The 17346-nt window shown below is 44.3% G+C and overlaps 1 protein-coding gene across 1 annotated transcript; it reads left to right on the top strand.

The window, feature by feature from the left end:
• The first annotated feature begins 441 nt into the window (after nt 1–441).
• Nucleotides 442–6506, top strand: ABHD11 (abhydrolase domain containing 11). The gene is made up of 6 exons (XM_053457250.1): nt 442–633; nt 3518–3653; nt 4016–4189; nt 5432–5602; nt 5885–6066; nt 6314–6506. Exons 1-6 carry the CDS (start codon nt 512–514, stop codon nt 6450–6452), a joined length of 924 nt encoding a protein of 307 aa, XP_053313225.1. The 5' UTR covers nt 442–511; the 3' UTR covers nt 6453–6506.
• Nucleotides 6507–17346: the final 10840 nt, after the last annotated feature.

Here is a 17346-nt window from a genome sequence, read left to right on the forward strand (position 1 = left end):
AAACGTTTTTATTGTGTAATCAATTATAAAACAGCAAATTACAGTTGCATAAACACAACATCAAAATCTCTCGTCACTAAGGGATTACGGTAATAACAAAAATTTTCGGTCATCGCTTTACTTTGTCGTAAAAACAAAGGTTGGCTCACAAGTAGAGTCCTAAATAGAGCTTAGCGTCACAAAAACGCTGCACGTAATACGGACATACCGGTACCGTTGTGCTGTCTCTATGCTTAGAACTCTAGCGCACAAGGAAGCCATCTTTTGTGAGGGCATTCCAGTAATAGAAGGAGCCACTATACGCAGCCGTAACATTGTCAAAAGCGAAACAATAATTTGCGTGTGTGGACATATTAAGAAATAAAAACTTACTAAATATTTCAAGCGAATATGTGCAGCTTCACCGGCTGACAGAAGCACGTATACCACGTAGCTCCGCCCCGAAGAGGCAAGTGCCGGCTGCAGCCGCGGTGAAAGACTTCGTGCCGCGTCCGTTTACTTAGACTGTGGAATGCCCCCTCTGCTGCTCTCACTCTATGCACGGCGTACCTGGACACCGAGCCTACTGGGGCGATACTTTCCGACAACTACATCGCGATTGCACAGCTATACGCATCGACAAAACCACAACGGGTAAGTACGTGGTGACGTAGCGCAGCCGTAATTGGCGTATTTGGCCACGCCCTTTGTATAACGTCAGATGGTCTTGGCGGGAAGTTGGTATGGCTATGTGTATTGAACTATTGCTGCTGTAACGGAAGCAAGAGTAATGTTATATAAAAGTCTCAAAACACTTCTGTGACACCAAAGCAAATCTAGGTAGTTTATACGAGCTTTACCCTGAGGTGTTTTAGGTAAATAAAGCAGCTCACAACAAATATTATACTGTAGTGACTAGCTAATGATATTAAGTAACACCCCTTATGAAAACCATTACCCAGTAGGAGGTAGTATCCTAAATAGTCAGATTTAATTTGTCATTAGGAAAGCCAATAAACCAGATGTGAAGATATTAAAGTGACACTAAGCAATGCAGATTTCCCTTACATCAAAAGCAAGGTTTGGGCAAGAAAAGCCTACCTGCTTAATGTCATGTCTGCCCTCGCCTTACTCTTTTATAGACAAGCTGGTCATTGACAGTGCCGGAGCTGTCTATACAGCGCAGTTGGATCATCCCAGTGTAGTCAGATGCAGACTTTGTGATCTTTAGAATCTATCCCTTCTCGTTGAGGAAAAAAAGGACTTTAAGATTTCTATTTGAAAAATATTTTGCTGATCTAGAAAAGCTAATTAAAAACTGCTAGATAGAGAGTAGTATTTGTCCTGAGAAATACCTAATGTTTTTATTTGTTCATGTTATAGGGCAATAGGTACACGTAGTGTATTCCTATTTCAAAACCCTTTTTTGGTTTAATTGACCCCATCAAATATATGTTTGAAAACTACACACCCCAGGGAATGTGCACATTTCAATTTTTCAACTTTGAATTTTGACATTTTGAAAACTCTGCTCCCATGTCCTATTTGGGACATCTTTGAAGCCAGTCAGTTCAATTTACCCCCAACCAAGCCGTATGTTTGAAAGCTAGACACCCCAGGGTATTTCGGAAGCTAATATTTTAACTCTTTCCATTCTACTACCAGCCTTGTCAAACTTTGTGGCAGTACTTTTTACTTTAGGTATTAATTTACAGCTCCTGGTACATGTTACGGTCAAACACCCCAATATATAGTAAAAAAGGCATTGCGAGAACCCAGCGCCCAGTGAAACAAACCAGCTGCTATAGGAACTAGTGTACAAAACCCCACAACACACTTATAGAATACAAATGGATACAGGTACAGTTGTCCACATGCGCTTAGTGTAGAAAAATTTTAAAACTAAAATTAATTTATAATAATGTCAGAGACTGGGTCCATACAGACGACTAATGGCCCAGAGCACCCAATGATGGCATGCAGGAGGTAATACGCAGTAGCGGAGTTAGACAGGGCCTGGGGCAGGGCAACCACACTCCCCGAGTGTTGAGCACCTAGGGTAGTGCAGCCACTTACCAGGGCCCTGACATAGCAGCAGATGTTTGCCAGAGCTAAACAGAACCTGGTGATATCCTGCAGGCACCCTGGAGCAGGCAGGAGACATAGCTCTACAAAGAGCAGGATACTGCAAGCTGGGAGTAGGGAAGCTAAACATAGTAATAGCAGAAACAGAAGCAAGCAAGGGGGGCAGAGCAAGGAACAGGGAGACCGAGCAAGAAACATAGCCAGACAAGACATAAATACATGGTACATGACACGAGGACATGGAAGCAGGCAAGGACCATAGGGGATGGAGTGAGGAGCCGAGATCCTCAGACGCTTCTCCTTTAAGCAAGGATAGGATCTCTTAACTGGGACATGGGCAGAGGAGAGAGGAACCTAGATCCTCAGATGATTAAGGGAAAAGAGGGCAAAGGTACACAAAAAGACACACATAAATACAGGACTAGCCTAGGACTATACGATAACAATTGGAGATTCAGTCACATCCTATGGCCATAGTATGCTTAGCCTACCACTACGCCAAAGTACTCCAATATTCGGTGGGTCCTAGCGCTAAACCCTCCCTACATTGAATCTAAACACAGAACAGAGAAGGACATACCTATAGACTGCTGACTGAAACAAACATAACAAATGGTGGGGCACACCTTATAAAGGAAACAGAAGCTGAAGCTAAGAGCATGACTGAAACAAAGTATCAGAAGTAAACGTCAGAGCACAAGGAAATCCAGGTATGGGTTACAGCAAAGGGGGAACTGTAGCGAGACAGGGGAACCTAGAGATAAGCAGCTCCTCAGCCTGAATGGGGCCTGAAAAATAACCTGATATTTCAGATGGTAATCCTCAGATATGAAAAAAAGCAAATCATCATTTCCGTCACGGTGCAGAAAAAAAGCAAAAGAAATAATCACATTGTCCACTGTGTTTAGTAACGGTTTTACCGTCAGCACGGTCCTTTCACAGGTAGTCAGCCCGTGTATGTCTTTTTTTTCACTAGATGAGGCAATCTGTTTTCGTTAACTTGTCCCCAGTACAGCTAAGGTAGTAATCCACTAACGCGTTTTGCCCAATGCAGGTTCCTCAGAGTGGGTGTTTTAACTCTACTGCTGTTTCTTTCTTTTATTCAGTCCTAATCTCAATATTGCGGCAACTTCTATTACCTCCAGTTTGAAGAATGCTGCAACGTAAAACTGGAAAGAAGCCCCCAAATTTCTGTTATTTGTCGTGTTTCACCAGGGATGTCTACCCTATTGTAGACCTTTGTAGCATCTGCAATAAAGACATATCATTCCAATTAGACATTATGTAAAAAAAAAATTAAAAATCATATCTCATTGCTTTATTAATGCGATAAAAAATAATTGCATGGATGGATATCGGGGAATGGCCTCTGTGCCCATAATTTGATTGCATCATGTATTTGGTTTCGCTTATTGCCCAGATTGTTGACCTCCACTGATTGTTCTATCTTCAGGGTGGTGACTCTTTCCTATGACATATTTGAAGGAACAGCACCTGAGCCTCCTCTGGTCTTATTGCATGGTCTGTTTGGCAGCAAGTTAAACTTTCAGTCTATTGCTCGGGCCTTGGTACGCAAGACAAGGAGAAAGGTGAGTTACAATGATGGCCATATCTGTTCACATTTCCAAAGACAGACAATTTACGGCTGTGAACAGAGGCGTAGGTAGGTGACACAGCTTTACGAAGATTTTAACGCATATGAAAATCCATTGTACTGGGTAAACTAAAACATACTTAAGTATGTTTCAGTAAAGACAGCCAAGGGGAATAGGAAAGTGAGACAGAAGTCTAATTTTCCAACTCTAATGGCAAAAGAATGAATGCACCAATTTGCAAGCAGTAAAATGCATTGGTGTCCAGAGAAGACTTTATATAAAGCTAAATGCACCATTAGGGAGAGCATCTTAGGTCTTTAAATGTAATGGTGTCCCTTATCTGTTTTCTTACATAGGTGGTGACACTAGATGCCCGTAATCACGGCAGCAGTCCACATACGGATAACATCACCTACTTTGTGATGAGCGCTGATGTGCGGCAAATTCTACAGCAGCTTTGCATTCCCCGTTGTGTTCTTATTGGACACAGTATGGGTGGAAAAACCGCAATGACCGTGGCACTGCAGGAGGTAAGGGTTCCTTAGGATGTGATGGTGCTGCCACAGGAGACAGGGACACAGTAAAAATAGATGATGGATAGAACTTGAAATGCTGGTATTTAAACCCTTTGGACTAAAAGTTTTGGGACTAAAAGTCCCAGGAGTTTTCAGAACCCAACGACCAGATTTTTTGGTCATTTTCACCATATGTTTGTTAAGCCGTGATTCCCATTTTCCATAATGATGAACCTGCACAAATTACAAAAACAATACACCATTAATACATTTGTTCAGGTATTTTTTTATTTTAAAATCATAAAATGTCTTCTATACTGTAGGTGCCACAGCTAAACAATGGCCCAATTCAAGTTCAGAAACACCTCCTAATTACAGTCATACCCCACATACATATTTTTCTACATTCAAGAGGGCCACATCTATGCTTTACATATTACCCTATCTCACACATTTGCTTAATACTATTGGGTTTGGGGGATAGTGTTTTTTATATATTTTTTACCTACAGTTGTTGGGCTAAGGGGCACTTTAAAAAAATATATATTTTTTTTTTTATTTTTCCTTTTTTGCTCTGTTCCTGGTGTCATATGCTGGAGATCTCTTTGGGGACCTCTTATACATTTTTCATCCCAGTGATGTCATGGTGACATCACTGGGCTCCCAATAAATGTTTTTTATTTTTTATTTATTTAATTTTTGCAGTGCCCCCCCCCTTATTTCTTAGCAAGACAAGGAACTTTGTTTTACACTCTCTTCCTCCTGGTTTGTCTGTGCTGATCGCACATGCCCGAACGCATGATCCTTGTATGTCTCTGTAGCGTAGAGCTTATGACAGGCACTGTTACACTTGAAAGGTCAGTAGGAAGGCAGTAATGACACATAGTAGAGTTCAGATTGTCAAAGCAAGATCCAAAAAGACATGGTTGGATGAGTTTGGTGTGGAAGAACTTGACCTCAACCCCATCTTTGGGATGGACTGGAATGGAGATTGCGAACAAACGCTCTACTGGATGAATGGGCAAAACTTCCCACAGAAACACTCCAAAATCTTGTGGAAAATCTTCCCAGAAGACTGGAAGCTGTTATAGCTGCAAAGGGGTGAACAACTTCATAGTAATGTCTGTATTTAAAATGCAATGTCACCAAAACATGTTGTTTATATAGTGTATGTATGCATGAGTGTGCATGGTTTCCTTATTATTATTGGTATTTCTAAAAACGTAATGTTTGTACGCATTCTTCTCAATCTCACAGCCTCAGCTGGTTGACCGCTTGGTATCTGTGGACATCAGCCCCTCTCCTACTACTCCACAGTCCGGTTTCCCGGAATATATTAAAGCCATGCAGAATGTGCGTCTGGAAGGGAAGATGCCTCGCTCTACTGCACGGAGGTTAGCAGAGGAGCAGCTTAGTCTTACCGTGAAGGTATATACTGTGCAATTGTGGAGGCTTTTGCTCTATTTAGGTGTTATGTATTTAGCTGTGTCTTGGAACTTTACATTCATCAACTCAGACTTCCATGACTAATCTAGAAGCTTGAACTTAAATCAGTAATGTTCTGTGTGCAACTCACAATGTTGTTTGCTTAACTTAAAAAAAAAGTGCATTGGTACCATTTTTTTCCCTTTTGAATTCTTTGTTTGTGTTTCTTTGTTTGTGTTTCGGGGTGGTCCCCTCGCAAACTAATAGGTTTGTCTTTGCCTACAGGAACAAGCAGTTCGCCAGTTCTTGCTCACTAACTTGGTTCAAGAGAATGAGCAGTTCAGATGGAGAGTGAACCTGGAAGCCATCTCTCGTCACCTACAGGACCTTCTCGACTTCCCAGACTTCCATGATCCATATCCTGGACCTGCACTGTTCTTGGGAGGAGCAAATTCTCCATACATCAGGTGAGTAGAAACTCCTATGACACAACATGCATACTTCCCTGGGTTTGCATGAGGACTGAGGCTGTATAGCACAGGCTTTATACTGAATGCATATGTGTCATTAGATGAGCCTGTTCTGTGTAACTGTTGAGGGGAGAGTGGTTTTATGATCCCAGACATTCACATTCTGGTTAGAACCAAAAAATAATAAAATAATGTTTAAAATTTAAGTTTTTTTTTTTACTCTTTGATTTTTTCCCTTCCACAGCTCAGAGAATTTTCCTGAAATAGAACGACTATTTCCTTATTCAACTGTTGAATATATTCAAGGTGCTGGACACTGGGTACATGCCGAGCAGACACAGGAGTTCCTCAATGCCATTTGTAACTTTCTGCAGATGCCTTAATTCAACCATGGCAAACGGTTGTCTTGGAACAAATTGTGATCTGTAGGATCACCTCACTCGGTGAGGTAATAGTGAGGTAACAGTGAGCGTATGAGTCAGATAAATACAGCCTTTGGGAAAATGGTACTACAAGAGACATAAGGGGAATTGCTCTACCGGCATACATTATCTCAATGTATGAATGTATTTACCTTTTTTGCCAGTTAGTTATTTCAATAGATGTTAAATATTCTTATACTTTTAGTATTTGTACCTATATTTATTAAACATGTTTAACACACATAGGTGTTGTTTGGAACTGTGCAAAAAATGTAAATTTAAAAAAACACGTACTTTAACCCCTTTAGTCCCAGGGGTCCCAGAGCTGTTTTGCCATTTTTACCATATGTGGGTTTAACTTAGATTCCCCTTTTCAATGTTTGTTGTACCCACACAAATTACATGTCTGTTTTTTAAGAACAAATAGGGGTTTCAGTTGAAACCATAGAAACATGAAAAAAAAAAACCCTATAAAAAATAGCAGCAGTGTCTCAGGGAGCCCCTAAATATATATATATACCGTATATTCTGGCGTATAAGACGAATGGGCGTATAAGACGACCCCCGACTTTTGAGAAGATTTTCTCGGGTTAAAAAGTCGTCTTATACGCCGGAATATACGGTATATAGGTAATTGCCTATGTATTGTTCAGAGTTTAAAAACAAAACAATTATAACAGATTTCTCCTTATTGTTATGCCTGTTTACCCATTGTATGGCACTGCAAAAATGATATTGTGCTATGAAAATCAATAAATAATAATAACCCATGCTTTTCTTGATAACATATTGCCTCTGTCATAAAAATAAGATCACCTTCCAGATTTGGCAGCACAGCCTCCTGATTTGAGTCCTTATTAAAATCAATAGGCCTTTTGGAAGCCAGAGCTCCCACTCACAGTACCCAAGTTACCACAAATTACCTGCAAACTTATTTATGCTTATAGCATGTACAATAATTAATAATTAGGGGTCGCAATAGTCTATAATAGCTCTATAGTCATATACTGTAGATCAGTGCTGCAACTTGTGGATATGCAGGTCCAGACCCATGAATACAACAAATTCACATACACATTTACAAACTAACACACACATACATAACATGCTCACACACTCATGTTAATGCACACACATAGAAACTGTCACAGCCCCGTCACTGACGGGCAGGCAGCTGCGAGCCGGTGCCAGGGGCTTTGCTGCGGGCTCCTGTTGCCGGAGGTGGGGTGTCAATCCGCTGATGCGAGGGGAAGAAGGATCTGTCTGGGGGTCCCACTACAGGCAGGCAGGGAAACATATACTTACACGTTTCCGGTGCGCTGTAGGCTATGGCAGCAGTAACATGGAGGGCGTGGTTAGGGGTGGGGCTGTGAGGTAGGTTAAGGGGGTGGGGCTAGAGCTGGGGCCAGAATTAAAAATCCAAAAATGCTCTTCTCTGGCTCCCTGTTGGGGTCCTTATACAGTGTATTGTAGCCTGTGTTCCTGGTCTCTGCATTATTGACCTTTTGCCTGCCTGACTATTCTATTGCCTGGTGGTTTTGTACTTCTGCCTGATCTCTACGTGTACCAGTTTGGCTTGTCTGACTACCTGACTCGTGTACAGACCCTTGACTTGTTTGACTGCCCACTACGTGAACTGATCCGGCTATCTTGACTATCCTGTTCGTTTTAACCCTTGGTTTGCTGAGTTACCAGTTGTAAATCCTGTCCTGAAATGGCACCCGAACCTTGCTGTATCTACTCAGTACTGATAGTTACCTGCTTGCACTGAGGACTCCTTGCTGTTGGGATCTTCTTAGCCCTGGTTTACTCCCACCGAGGGCTTCTCCCTTAATAGTCGTATTCTGGGCAGAACAATATCCACAGCAAGTGCCTCTGGTGTGGGCAGACGCAACAGAAACATATTTTACTGCAGATAAAAACCATTCGACCCATTTAGTCTGCCCATTTTTTCCTGATGTAAAGACCTTAATCAGTTATTATTGATTTTGTCACTATATTAGCCAATACCCCTTTTGATGGGAGGCTGTTCCATTTTGATAAACACTAATAGACTCACACTAATGCAGCCTCACGCTGTTATACATACGGACTCACACACATACATATACCTTCCTCTATACCTGCTTCAGACTTTTGCACAGCAAGCAAAATTGATTCAGATGAAATTTTCGTTTGGTTTTCTGCATTTGGGCAACAAATTTCGTTTGGGTCTGATGAAATTCGGATGCCTTTTTTGATTCGGAAAATACATCCAATGGTGTTCCCAAAACGGGAGGTCCCTGACACCTTCTGGACTCACCTTTCACCTACAGGAGCACCATCTCAAGGTTTAGGAAGAGATCCAGACTCGATCACCAGCAATGGCAGCACGCTATGGGACTGAATTTCTCCAAACATTGTACCATTTTTTATTAATTGATCCCTTGAAGGAAGGTGATACACCAATGCCAGCAGCAGCAGCAGTAGTGGTAGTAGGGCACTGAAAAAACAGTGGCGGGTAGACACACCCAGCCCCAGACAGAAGCTTCCTCCTGCAGCTTCTTTTTATGGAGTTCTGAATATCCACAATATCCGGGAAAAATAAAGAATCCTCCAGAGTAAGGAAGGAGACAGAGGAGCAGCAGCAGCAGGTCACTGGGCTGGGGCAGGCAGATGCCTCCAGTCCAAGGGAGGGCTGGCAGCCTAAGGCCTGGGGAGCAAGTCTAGTAAAATGGCCCATTGTGCTACGGTATCAGCCCAATATCCATGCCTATATTTTCCTGATTTTCTAACGCATATTGATGTAATGTGATGAGATTGGGAGTACATCAGTACACTAAAAAAAAGCCATCATAAACAGGATGCCTGAAGCCACTAATCCTTTTTAATAAGCTATGCAGATTGAAATAGAGTATATAACACAAAACCTTTACTGATTTCTGAGCCTAGAAGTCATCTGAAGGGACTACAAATTCAGGAGGGCGTTTTATCTATGGATAAGTAAAATTAAATAGTTACATTTTTCCTACAGTAAATAAAGTGCCAGAAAACAGATGACCAAACACACACACACCAGGACAGGCTCTGACACCCACATCCGGATGGGCTAAGCTACAACAATAAAAAGTATTTTCCATATTGCTTTGTCGTTGAACCCTCACTTTGTGTTTTTGCCTACTTGTGTATCTCTCCCCCCCCCCCCGCCAGCACTATGTGTATTTATGCCCTCAGCCTGGCCATCCCTTTAGAATTGTATTTATGTAATGGCACCAGTTGCCTCCCTTGTGAATTGATGCTGCCAGCACAGATAAAATGCTGCAAGTGTATATCTGACAAGCTGGTTTCTTCCACAAGTCTATACACCCCCCCCCCACACACACACCATACTGCAGGGCGGCATTTTATCTGAGCAATATGTAAAAGTTATATGTGTCCTGGAAAACATGGCCGATGTGGTCACCCTAATGCTCCCATATCCTTGTGTATTGCCCCCAGTTAGCCCCACATTGTATATTTATTCCTCCAGCCAGACCCCCTTTAGTATTGATTTATGTACTGCCCCCAGCCAGCACCCCCTTGTGAATTAATGCCCCCCCCCTTAGTATCATGTCAGCCCTGTCACTCTGATTGTATCCACAGTAGCTGCCCAACGCCCAGTGTGACAGAATGAGCTGTCATACAGGGGCCCAAGGTACTCAGAGATGGCTCCAGCCTGGCTGCCAAACAGGCTGGAACTCCATTGTTAAACTAATCATATTAACAGGATGGCTACCAGGGGGATATTCAGTAGCTAAAGGGGATTAAAGGTTGGGTTGTCTACCTGTTTATCAATGTTAATTTATGTTAATGTTCTGTGGCTATATCAGTCTATGTTTTACAACAATAAACTGTTCATTCCTGCTGTACTCAGTTCAAGGTAGTTGTGTCTACTTATTGGGTACACATAGCAGGGCTCCAAGGTGCACATGCTGGCTGGTGCTGGAAGTGATTCCGTGGACAACAGGAGGATACATGTGGGTGATCTCTGGGAGTTACTACAGCTCTCTTGGTGAACCCGTTACATTGGTGGCAGCAGCTGGATCCTCCTTGCAAACGTCCCAGCAGAGTACCAGCGGGTATACCAGCAGCAAGCCAAAGATGGTTCCAGTACTACAGGACGTGTTGGTGCACAGCAGAGTTGCAAGTTACATAAATGCCTGGATGGAGGCTCTCAGAGTGGACCAGGGTGTCCGGGGAATAGTCCTCCCATCCTCCAAGGAATGGTACGTGCTACAACTAGATTGTCGAATGCAGTACCTGGGAGAGCAGCCTCAAGAAGACTTGGTGGCTGAGTTGGAGAAGTTGCTTCCGCTTGAAATGACTGTGGATTGTGGATACCGGGCCCTGTATTGGCAGGCTGTGCAGTGGTGTCCAGAGCTGAAGGATGACTACATGCCAGAGGGCGATGACTTTGGCGGCCCGGGATTGATAATGGAAAGCCTACAAGAGGACCGAGAATTTGGGAGCCCATCGAAATATCGGTGCAAGGAGATCCGGGAGTTCAGGGAAGGGATTCTCGCAGATGTGCCCTGTTACCTGCCCGACTTGTGGGCTGATTTCGATTATTTGGTTTACCAAGAATGGTTCCTGGAGCAGGCATACCGAGAACTCTTTGACCGTGCTCAGCAGTGTGCCCCAGTGGATCCTGTGAGTATTGTGCCCCCACCAGAAGCACAAACATCCGAGCAGAGCGCAACTGGCCTCTGCCCACTCCCTTCCCTCACCCCAGACACTTTGCCCTATTCCCTGCAATATGGCCCAGAAACTGACCGAGACCTCCCCTACATGTCCCAGCCAGATCCCCCAGCTGAACTGCTGGCTTCGAGGCAGAGCGCTGCTGGCCTCTGCCCACCCCTTCCACTTGTTCCCAAGCCTGGCCGCAGTAACCAAGGAGGGTCCGGTCAGGCAGCCACAGAGTTGGTGGTGCCACTGGATTTTTCAAATGCAGCTGAAGCGCTGCCCTCGGGGCAGAGTGCCGCTAGCCTCTGTGACCCCAGCTCCATTGGCTTTACCCCCCCAATGTTGCCCAGAGGCAGTGATTTCTATGGATCCTGTATCCCCAGCAGAAGTGTTGGCAATGGGAGAGAGGCAAATCGACATCTCTCCCCAGCAGATGGAGTATACAGGAGGGGATGCATGTGGCTTTCCTCCCCTCGCCGAGGATCATATAACATTTGTACCATGCAGGTGGATTGGACTACGGTCGCCACCTGCAGTCCCCAGAGGTGCCAAGCAGTCAGCCCAGAACCCCATATGGAAGGGACCCCTGCCGCTCTGTTTTCTCCAGCGGCTGAGAGGACTCCAGGGAGAAGGCACATTTGGCCCTTCTCCCCAGCAGCAGTTACATTATTTGGGAGAAGCAGAGTGCGGCTGGGTGAGTTCTGGTCCTTTGTTTTGGGGAGTACCAATTTGTGGCTGGCAGTGGTGGTCCGGATATACAGACTGACTTTGGAGTCAAGCCATGTGGGGTCTTATCAGACGTCAGTCTCCCCCAGAAAAAGGAGATATGTGATGGAGTGTGTGACGCAACTGTCCATCACTGGGGCCCCTGGAGAGGACTGAAAACAAGCCTGCTACCCGCAGATTATGGACAACAATAAACTGTTCATTCCTGCTATACTCAGTTCAAGGTAGTTGTGTGTCTACTTATTGGGTACACATAGCAGGGCTCCAAGGTGCACATGCTGGCTGGTGCTGGAAGTGATTCCGTGGACAACAGGAGGATACATGTGGGTGATCTCTGGGAGTTACTACAGCTCTCTTGGTGAACCGGTTACACCCAGATTGGAAGCATAGTACTTCCCACCTTTGCCCTCAAACAGCCTGCTTGTGGCATCCTAGCCTCAAACAGCCTCCCTGTGCCATGCTTTCCCCCATTTAAACATAAATGCTGTCACACACACAATCATTAATTTACTCATTCACAAACATTAATTCACTCATTCAGATACTCACCCATTCACAGATGCTTATTTATTCCGTCATTCACAGATACTCATTCATTCCCTCAATCATGCATACTCGTTCATACATCCACCCCTTACCTGAACTCGATCTCTCGTTGCCCCTCGCAGACTTCCGCAGACTTCCCTCTGCATTGCTCGCACTCTCTTGTTCCGCCCAATAGTAATAATAAAAAATCCCAGTTCAACAAAATGTAAAAAAAAACAAACTATATATATATCCTAAAATTAGCGCTATATGTTCAAACAATTTTCGCATGGAAAATGTTAAAATACTGGGATGTGGTGTCTAATTTAAAAAAATGAATGATTTGATTGGGTAAATTGAATTGGCCGGGTTCAACAATGTCCCAATTAACACAGGCGGAAGGGTGACCACATGTCAAATTTCCAATGCACAAGTCCCAAATGTGGCCTTTTAGCTCCCAACTTGACAAACCCATGCATGGGTACTCAGGAGATGTTGATGAACATATATCGGGGTGTTGTGTGACAGTGACATATACCAGGAGCTGTAAATTCATACCTAAAGTACAACGTGTGGGAAAATACACAAAAAAAAAACTACTGCAAACTTTGACAAAGGCTGGTGGTAAAATGTGTGCATGCAAAGAGTTAAAATACCAGCATTTAAAATACCCTGGGGTGTCTAGTTTTCAAAAATGTATGGCTTTATAGGGCACATTGGCCAGGCTGAAAAATGTTCTTCCCGGCGTTCCCGTTGACGTTAGTGGGAGGAAATACCCCCATTTAAAGGGAAAATAGGCGGGGAGCGGGGCATGTTAATACCCCGCTCCCACGACCTGGAGGATTCGGGTCTTGACCCGGAGAGTTCCCAGCAGGCCCGGACTGGGACAAAAAATAGGCCCGGGCATTTAAGCCTGAGCAGCCCATATTTATTTATTTATTTATTGTTAAAGCCCACCCGTACCATCTTTGCATTAAATCATTCACACAAATCATTAACACATTCATTAATGCAGTCTCACAAATCATTCAAGCAATTCATCCTCACATGAATTCATTGTCATACGCATTCACACAATTCATCCACACATTTATTCATTCATTCTCATACGCATTCACACTAGCCCCTCTCTTCATCTTATCTGCCCCTTCTCACTATGTTCCCCCTTTTCACTATGTAACCTCCTTCCCCACTTCTCAATATGTACCGCCTCTATCTATCCCCTCTCCCCCTTTCTCACTATCTAACCCCCCTCTGCCCCTTCTCACTGCACCCCCCTCCCTCACCCTACTTACCTTGTTGCCGGAGCAAGCAGCAACAGCGACCGCGCCTGTGCCAGGGCAGGATTGACTTAGGGGCTGATGGAGCTGCAGCTCCAGGCCCCCACCTTAAAATAGGTCCAGTCAGGACTGGACTGACTGGTCCTATATGGCCGCATTAACGCAGAGCCCCTTAAGCCTGCCGCAACTACCCCCTCCTAACTATCTACCCTCTCCCTCTTTAAAGTTCACTTACCTTTCAGGAGTCCTGTGGTTGGGGTGCAAGGCCTCTGCCTCCCAGCTCTGCCACTGTATGGAACAGTATAGAGTGATGGGAGTTATGATGTACTTTTAGAACATAATTAGATCATGAAAAAGACATTGGAAATGGTACAGCATAACACCCATCACTCTCACACACTTACCAATCCACACACATACACCAATCCACACATATATACCAATCCACACGTATACCAATCCACACCTATACCAATCCACACATATATACCAATCCACACGTATACCAATCCACACACATATACCAATCCACACACATATACCAATCCACACACATATACCAATCCACACGTATACCAATCCACACATATATACCAATCCACACGTATACCAATCCACACACATACCAATCCACACATATACCAATCCACACACATATACCAATCCACACACATATACCAATCCACACACATATACCAATCCACACACATATACCAATCCACACACATATACCAATCCACACATATATACCAATCCACACATATATACACTAATCCACACATATATACTAATCAACACATATATACTAATCCACACATATATACCAAACCACACATATATACCAATCCACACATATATACACCAATCCACACATATATACACCAATCCACTCTCACTGAATGTTTTCCTACCTTTCCTCTTTTCTCCTTACAGCTCCTTTTCCTCCTCTTCGCTCCTCTTCTTCAGTTCTTCTGTCTTCTCTGTCTTCTTCCGGGTCACCGGGTCGGTGGGCGCGGCTTCAGTGTTGTGCGCCGGGATCTGACAGCAAACCCCGGCGCACAACAGCTGTTGTCGCGCAGATCACAAGGGAGCGGTATCGGAGGTCTTTAACAGACCTCCGGCTCCCTTGAGTGATTTTAAGCCGGGTTGAACCCGGCTTAAAATCACTCAAGGGAACCGGAGGTCTGTTAAAGACCTCCGATACCGCTCCCTTGCGAGCCTGCTCCTCCAGCGGCGGACATTACTGTCCGTCTCTGGAGGGGTGCCGGGTGCCGCAAGTTGGCAGCCCCTGATGAGCGGCACCCGGTGCGGACCGCCCCCCGTCGCGCCCCCTGGAGTGTGGCGCCCTGCTCTAAGAGGCCGGGAAGCCCCCACCAGGGCCGGCCTTAGGGGTCTGCGGCCGCACAGGGTTTAAATTAAAACATCGGGGTTTTTTTTTTCAACTTTATTTAACATCCTCCATGTTAAATAAAGTTAAAAAAAACTTTATTTAACATGGAGGATGTTAAATAAAGTTAAAAAAAAAACCCGATGTTTTAATTTAAACCCTGTGCGGCCGCAGACCCGTAAGGCCGGCCTTGGTGGGGACTTCCCGGCCCCTTAGAGTGGCGGACCCGGTCGCAGTTGCGGCGGGCTTAAGGGGCAGGTGCCCCTTATGCCCTGCGTTACTGCGGCCGTAGGTAGGTTAGGGGCCTGGAGCTGCAGCTCCGTCAGCCCCTAAAGTCAATGCGGCCCTGCCGTGGCCCGGCCCACCGGGCAAATGCCCGGTGTGCCCGATGGCCAGTCCGGGCCTGGTTCCCAGGTATGCAAATAGGGCATGGCAGTGGATCACCAAATATCAAAGTCTAACATTGGAAAATGCGCATGCCCCATCACTGCTGCAAGACCTATGCGGGCTGGGAGGCACAGTTCTAACATGGTTTAAATCATTCCTCACAAACAGGTCACTGAGGGTTTCATCAGGAATGTGTTCCTCAGCTCCCACACCACTAACATGTGGAGTACCACAAGGATCCATTCTATCTCCCACTCTATTTGCCATATACATGCTCCCACTAGGGGACATCATCAGGCAACATGGATTAAGATACCACTGCTATGCAGATGACACGCAGCTCTACCTTTCCTTTGCACCAAGAACTAAGGATCCAACATCTCTTTTCAACAGATGCTTAGCAGATCTCTTAGAATGGATGCAAGCTAGCTGGTTAAAGGTAAATCCTGATAAAACAGCAGTCCTGTTGATCAGAGGACAAAAGATAACTCGGCCGATCCTAGGAAATACTAACACAACTGGTATAGAATTCGGGGGTTCAGAGCTACCCAGGTCAAGTGAAGTGCGAAATCTCGGAGTACTCCTTGACAATGGTTTGTCACTTAAACGTCAAATCGCTGCTGCAACAAAATCTGCCTTCTTCCATTTGAGGAATATAGCCAGGATAAAGCACCTAATCCCACCAGAGGATACTGCCACCCTAATCCATGCATTTGTGACATCTCGTCTGGATTATTGCAATGCTCTGTATGTAGGCCTCCCAGAAAAAGATCTTCACAAACTGCAGTTGGCTCAGAACGCAGCAGCCAGACTATTAACAAAAACGCTACCTGTACTTATTGCCCCATAGCATGCAGAGAAAAAAAAAACATACAAACATTGGGGATTTCTAAACTCAAGACATATAGGTTTTTTCATTAGTTTTTATAGATGAGTAAGAGATTTTTCAAGTAAAAGTCAGAAGTCCTTTTTGTTCTCAATTGTTATATAGTAAATTACCGTATTTGCTCGATTATAAGACGACCATGATTATAAGACGACCCCCCAAAATCTAAATATTAATTTAGGAAAAAAACAAAAAGCCTGAATATAAGACTACCTTATATATGAAAAAAAGTTTTACTAGTAAATATTAATTCATGTAAACAATATTTTCATATTTAATAAAAGCTATGATTGAGAAAAATATATATTTTTTTATTTCCTTTTATTTGCCAACCTGCCCCCCCAGTTATGCACATCTGCCCCCAGGGTTGCCACTCTGCCCCCAGAAATGCCTTATACCCCCTATTTGCCACTCTGCCCCATGATGTGCCTTTTAACCCTCTATATGCCACTCTGCCTCCAGAAATGTCTTATACCCTCCTATATGCCACTCTGCCCCATGATATGTCTTTTAATCCCCTATATGCCAGAGTGGCATATAGGGGGTTAAAAGGCATATCATGGGGCAGAGTGGCATATAGGGGGTTAAAAGGCATTTCTGGAGGTATGTATATATATATATATATATATATATATATATATATATATAATCTGCTAACAGCAATCACACTCCTATCAAGCCAAGGCAGCCAGTACATGCTGGAACCTGAGGATGATAGGAGTATGAGTACTCCCTATGCCATGCTACCACCACCACCACCCTTACACATCCATAGTAACACACACTCATTCACAAACATTTAAATACTCATTCATTCCATTAATCACACATACTTCACACATTAATCACAAAAACTCTCCTCTCCACCCCCTTACCTGAACTGCAGATCTCCCACTTGAAGACTTCTGCAGGGGCCCGGCTGTGCGTGCAACTTCTCTGGCCCCGCCCCCAGAGGAAGGAGGG

Source organism: Spea bombifrons, chromosome 2, assembly GCF_027358695.1.
Source record: "Spea bombifrons isolate aSpeBom1 chromosome 2, aSpeBom1.2.pri, whole genome shotgun sequence".
Taxonomy (NCBI): Eukaryota; Metazoa; Chordata; class Amphibia; order Anura; family Pelobatidae; genus Spea; species Spea bombifrons.

Bases quoted from the DNA above. Each gene is read 5' to 3' on its own strand.
- ABHD11 (XM_053457250.1), top strand. From the start codon at position 512: ATGCCCCCTCTGCTGCTCTCACTCTATGCACGGCGTACCTGGACACCG. The intron at 634-3,517 runs GTAAGTACGTGG...TTCTATCTTCAG, and splicing joins CATCGACAAAACCACAACGG to GGTGGTGACTCTTTCCTATG. The intron at 5,603-5,884 runs GTATATACTGTG...CTTTGCCTACAG, and splicing joins AGCTTAGTCTTACCGTGAAG to GAACAAGCAGTTCGCCAGTT.